The sequence below is a fragment of the Mesitornis unicolor genome, unplaced genomic scaffold (assembly GCF_000695765.1).
Source record: "Mesitornis unicolor isolate BGI_N332 unplaced genomic scaffold, ASM69576v1 scaffold5211, whole genome shotgun sequence".
Classification (NCBI taxonomy): domain Eukaryota; kingdom Metazoa; phylum Chordata; class Aves; order Mesitornithiformes; family Mesitornithidae; genus Mesitornis; species Mesitornis unicolor.
The window spans coordinates 1-6006 of NW_010165642.1; the positions used below are offsets into that span (position 1 = coordinate 1).

General features: G+C 37.0%; 1 protein-coding gene across 1 annotated transcript in view; it reads left to right on the forward strand.

The window, feature by feature from the left end:
• Window positions 1–5: 5 nt before the first annotated feature.
• Window positions 6–6006, forward strand: part of IARS2 (isoleucyl-tRNA synthetase 2, mitochondrial) — a gene marked incomplete at its 5' end in the record, with an annotated part of 28182 nt that continues 22181 nt past the window's right edge. The window contains 9 exons of the mRNA XM_010194684.1: window positions 6–95; window positions 545–667; window positions 1738–1894; window positions 2931–3079; window positions 3169–3218; window positions 3314–3423; window positions 3508–3598; window positions 3992–4107; window positions 5688–5857. Of these exons, the coding sequence (XP_010192986.1) occupies window positions 6–95; window positions 545–667; window positions 1738–1894; window positions 2931–3079; window positions 3169–3218; window positions 3314–3423; window positions 3508–3598; window positions 3992–4107; window positions 5688–5857 (1056 nt within the window). The remainder of the gene's footprint in view (window positions 96–544; window positions 668–1737; window positions 1895–2930; window positions 3080–3168; window positions 3219–3313; window positions 3424–3507; window positions 3599–3991; window positions 4108–5687; window positions 5858–6006) is intronic.

Below are 6006 nucleotides of genomic sequence, written 5' to 3' on the forward strand. Positions count from 1 at the left end.
CCCAGTACCGGGACACGGTGCTGCTGCCGCGCTGCCAGTTCCCCGCGCAGCTCCCGGGGCGGCTGCAGCCCGAGACTGAGCTGGAGACCCAGCAGGTAGCGGCCGGGGCTGGCTCTCCCCGGGACGGAGGGTGAGGGTGTGTTTAGGGGCCTGCCTTTGCTGCGGTTCACTTCTTGTAGGTCTGGGCTTTCGCGGGAGCCCGGCCAGCCTGAAGTCAGGGGTGGGAAAAAGGCTGAAGAGCTCAGGATCTTTAGTTATTGCTGTAGTTGTAGTCTGGATGCTCTCCAGTTTGTTATTGCTCGTTTGGAGGAAGAGTGACAACTCTCCTTATAGTGGATAGCCAGAGTAACAATATTAGACATAGTATTATGCCTGCCTCGGGCTTTTTATAGTGTTAAGCTACTAATATATTTTGTTACAGAGTTAGAAAAGTTAACTCTTGGTGTTTGTTTTGAATATATGTTTTACTATGAAGTCAAAGTTCAGACCTTTTGGAAGTGCAAAGACCCGTGATGATTTAGATGTTTTCTTGTTCTCTCCACAGAAATGTGGGTTTTTGGAGTTGTATTCATGGCAAAGGCAAAGGAAAACAAAGCAGGAATTTTGTCTTCATGATGGACCACCTTATGCCAATGGAGTCCCACATGTTGGCCATGCATTAAATAAAGTAAATATTTACTTGTTCGTACTGTACTGTTTTGAAGTGGTAAATATTTCTCATCATGTGCTGTGTGTTCTCCCTTCCCATTTAAACCAATAACACTTTGAAGCATTCAGTGCCTTGGTAGACAGGGATTTTAAAAAGAAAATTACACAGTTACATAGATACCATATCAATCTATGGTGACTTAGATACCATACTAGGACATAAATACCATATACTGGTATGTGGTACCTATATGCTGAGTGCTGGTTTATGAGGCTGGATGTTTTAGTAAAAAGAGAGCTTTTTTTTTTTTAGAGAAAGTCCAGCCTTTATTCCTAAGCAATATTAAATGCACACTTTATTTGTATATTGAATGTATCACACATACACATGTGGGTGAGTGTATGTGTATGTGTAATAATGTTACTGTAATGCATGGTTGAGCTGTGTCTTGCTGTTCATTTTTCCTTTGGCTATTTTGTAAGTTTGTTATATTGGATTTATTTTATTTTATCTAGGTATCTTCAATGGAACAACAATGGCTAAATATTGATAGTTTTTACAATCTAAATTTCAACTTCAAAATAGTACTTATAATAATAATGTTTGGATATGTTTAGATTCAGTCCTGAGAATGACACCATTACATATGCTACCAAGTGGCAAAGACTAAAATGTCTTAGCACAGCTGCTTAAGGTACTAGTGCTAAAGCTTGGACTTCTGAAAATGACAAATTTTGGTAGATTATCACTTATATCAAAAAGCAATAATGTGCACTGGGCCAACACTGCAGATCCAGCTCTGTGTTTCAAAAATGAGAGCAAGTAGGATTTGCTTGTGTCAAATCTTGCAAGTTTATAGACAGCATCTTTCAGTTATATTGGTTGTGAATACATTTGATCAGAGATCCTCTGAAGTTCTGCCAAAGTACAAAATGATGGGCAAGAAAAAATCATAAATATGTCTTAAATGTAAATGTATCATGCAGCCTTTTACATATGTAATTTTTTTAATAGGAGGGTCTTAATTAATAATGTAGCTGTTCCACATGGGGGAGCTAAAGTTGTAACTCACCCTTGTGTCTTTTCAGATTTTGAAAGACATCACTAATCGTTTCCATGTGATGAGAGGTTATAAAGTACATTATGTGCCAGGATGGGATTGTCATGGATTGCCAATTGAGTTGAAGGCGTTGTCAGAAATCAAAGGAGCTGAAAATCTTTCACCAATGGAAGTTAGGCAGAAAGGTAAACTACTGTTTGCAATATCGTTATAGAAAAAGTTGGCCTAAATACTTGTACATCCTACTCAGAATATTTTTGGGTTTTGCGCTTTATAAATAGCTATTATACTTTATTGGGTGCTTTTCTGTTAGCTGTTGGTGATATTTTCTGAGATCAGTGTATGTATTTGCCAAGCAGATTGAGTATGATGCAATTGCATGAAGTGGGATAATTGAACACAGGCTTAATTTGTTGCTGTAATGAACGTGCTTAGCATTGACCATGGGTCTAAAAAGGGCAAAAGGACTGAGGATTTGGATTTTTGCTTTGCGTAACTGTAGCATGAAACTGGTATTTATCAGAGCAGTGTGCTTTTTGGTTTTGAAGACTGAATTTGCTGAGACACTAAAAAGAAGTTCATCATAAACTGAGAGTCTCTGCTTGAGCAGGGGTTGGACCAGATGACCTCCAGAGTCCAGAGACTGCAACCATTCTGTGATAAAAATAGGGCTGCATCGTATGGAAACTTCTAAAAAATAATTTCAAATACCATGTGTATTGAAAAACAACATTCAGCTGCTTTAGCTTGCCATTGCAGCAATGAAATGGGCTAACTTATTTTCAGATGCATGTTGCATTGAAAAGTTTTTGGATCAGCATCAACAGAGGTGGTTAATTTTTACTCTTATGTTATTTGAGAATACGTTTTGAGAAGTTTTTCATCATAACAAAGTATACTTATTTTTTCCACTCTTTCTTAAAAAGAAAGTTTATGTCCTCGAGTTACTTGTGCTTTATGTCCTCATATCAGTCAGAAAGTGCCGCTCCAGGTTCTTTTTACTCTTTGCAGTTTGTTTTATGTAACTGCTTCTCAGAAATACTTTTTTTTGAGCCATAATAATAATCTATAATAATCTATTTAATACATATGAGTACTTAGTACACAGTTCCAATATGTTTGGCTCAGGCTTTTCTAAAAAATGTCAGTAGCGTATTTTAAATGGTACTGTATTGATCTTAGTGGGCTAAACCGTATGCTTTATGGAACTATTCTCTTCAGCCAGGGAATTTGCAGAAAGAGCAATTGAGAAACAGAAATCCGCCTTTATTCGTTGGGGTATAATGGCAGACTGGGCTAACTGCTACCGTACGTTTGATCCAAAGTATGAAGCGAACCAGCTGAGAGTCTTCTACAAAATGTATGAGAAGGTATGTGGAACTTTAGTGAAAGTGTGTTTTGTTTTGTCATGTGTTTCGATTCTCCTCACTTCCTTTTTTCCCCTCCCTTTTTTCTCTAGGGTTTCATTTATCAGGACTATAAACCTGTGTTCTGGTCTCCTTCAGCAAAGTAAGAATCAACGTTCTATTTTGTCTTAAATTTAGCAAGGCTGTCAATAGCTTTTCATGTTCAAATATGTTAACTCATGTTTGCTTTCTACCCAGAACAGCGTTGGCTGAAGCAGAGCTTGAGTACAATGAGCAGCATGTCAGTCGTTCCATATATATGAAATTTCCGCTGTTAAAGTCACCACCTAAGCTGGCTTCTGTGATAGGTATGACCTCGTATAGATTTTTAAACTGATAGCTTTTACTTTTGTTATAACTGTAAGTAAAGTACTTCTAATTTTCATCTGTAGATGGATCTTCGCCTGCTAGTGTGCTAGTCTGGACCACGCAACCTTGGACTGTTCCAGCCAATCAAGCAGTTTGTTACATGCCAGATTCAGCGTATGTGTCTTTAACTTGGTTCAGTGATCTGCGTCGGTCCTTAGCAATATTTATTAGCAGCATAAAATTTTCTGAACTATCATTACATTTTATGTAAAGCATCTTTTTTGTGGTTTGGGTTTTTGGCTTTGGTTTTGATTTAAGTGACACGATTGTAGACTTTTTTTCTATCTCTCTTAATATATTAATTTCTGCTTTCGTTTTTATTTTTGAAAGTTATTTCTTCTTCCTGATGTTATGTTATTTTGAAATTCTTTTGAGATTTAAGAGTGAACTGGACATGCAGATCTTAAAACGTATTTTGCTGTCTCTTATAGATGGAGCTTTTAAACAATTTGTAGCTTTGTGGTGTTTGTAATTATTTAGTACCACAAATACATATTTGCATTGTAGATATTCAATTGTGAAATGTATAAATACTGGTGAACGCTTCATTCTGGCTGCAGACAGAGTTGAATCTACAGCTGCTGTTTTGGACACACAATTTGAGGTTATATCAACATGTAAAGGTAAGTTTTAATATTGTTAATCTTAAGTTGCTTAGAAATCTGCCTGTTAGTGTCTGAAAACTGCTTCCGTTTTGATATATTACCAAGTTTGTTTATATTTTGAGAACATGCTTCACTAAAATAATATAAAGAGGAGTAGTATTCTGTCAGATTTAGTATTGGTGTATTGTAGCTCAAATTTTCATCCATAGATTTCAAAGTACTTTTCCAAATGTGAATCCAGATTTTAGTAACTTAAACATAGAGTGGAAGTCTGTTCAGCATCAAAAGCTTAATTACACTGAGTGCAGTTTGTCTGTCTTTCTCATCCATTGATGATGAGAACAAGGGGCTTATTACAAATATGCTTGCTGACTGGCTGATTGCTAAATTCTGCAAAAACTTTTGCAGTTACCTCGTGTAGCAGAATTGGTAGCACTATCAGCCATCGTTGTCATGTTATGTTACTTTTAACAATGAAAAACTTGAAGAGGTGTCTTAAGCCTTCACCATAACCATGAAGAGTATTGAGGTATTGCAGGTGACAGTTGTCTGTATGGACTAACTAAAGTGGGTAAGCTTGCATCCTAACAAACCGCATAGTGGTATTTCTTAACAGACAGACTTCTGAGTTGAGATTTAATGTGTCACTTGTGAGCTTTATTCATTTGCCTTTGTCAGTGATTCAGTGCTGGAAGTATGCACGTCTGAAGGAGGCGAGAATGATGGTTTCTATGAGTTTTTCTTTTCAGGTTGTTTTGGTGTCTTTGCATGCCTCCTGTTTCAGAGGGGATAAATAATATCCACTTTTCTGCTTAATAATCTTCTTTTTACGTAATGATAGAATTACCTGGAGGTGTTCCTCTCGCAGGTTCTTGAATCACATGATTTACGGATGACATACAACAGTGTGGTTGGACCTTCTTGAAAAGAAACTTAGTATTAGAACCTGTTCTTTATCTTCCCATGTATTCAGTAGTTAGTTATATTTGTTACCTTTCTGTATTTATGTACCTAAACATATTCCTTCTAGGAAGAACGCATTCAATTAATTCAATTTGTCATATGAAGCATTCAGTCTTTCAGGACGGCTTTACTACTAAGATTTCTTCAGTGGTTTTTTTTAACCTTAAATTGTCACTAGCTTCATTTGCGCTGTACTCTCTTTATACGTAATTTAGAGAATTTTAATTATCATTTATGATACTATTAGTACTTAGTGGCAGAACTAGGAATAGATGCCAAATTCAAGATTTTTAGCGTATTAAATCATTATTGAGATGTGTTGCCAAAACACTGAGGTAGTGGTTCTTAAGAAATGGAAATGTGTGGAGTGTCTCTGGGTAGAATGTAACTATTAACAGAATACTGTCTAAAGCGGAGGAAAAGCTTTTTTCTTCAAAGGGAAAAAAACCTGTTTGCAAGATTAACAATGCGGAGAATTTGACAGTATCTGGATGGGGACCCACAAACAAGATAAAGAAGCAGTGTATCTGAATAGCATCCTGTGTATACACTTGCTGATTCCACTTCTGCTCTCTGATAAAAGAAGCTGAATGCATGAATTGTTTACTTTCTCTTCTGCTTTTGTTCATCTGCAGGTGTAGATTTGGCAGATGGTTCTTGTGCTCATCCCACAATTCCTGGCAGAGTCTCTTCTCTGTTGCCTGCAAATCATGTGACAATGGCAAAAGGAACAGGATTAGTTCATACAGCCCCAGCTCATGGTATGGAAGACTACAGCGTAGCTTCCCACCATCAGCTACCCACGGTATTTTAATTTTTCAGCTGTTGCTCTTGATTTCCTAAAACTGTTTGATCATGTGTCCCTAAAGTGATTGTTGTAATTTGTGCATAAAACTTGAAAACGTTTTGAAGCATTCATTTAAGTGTGAGTATCAATAATGGCCTGCAGGAATG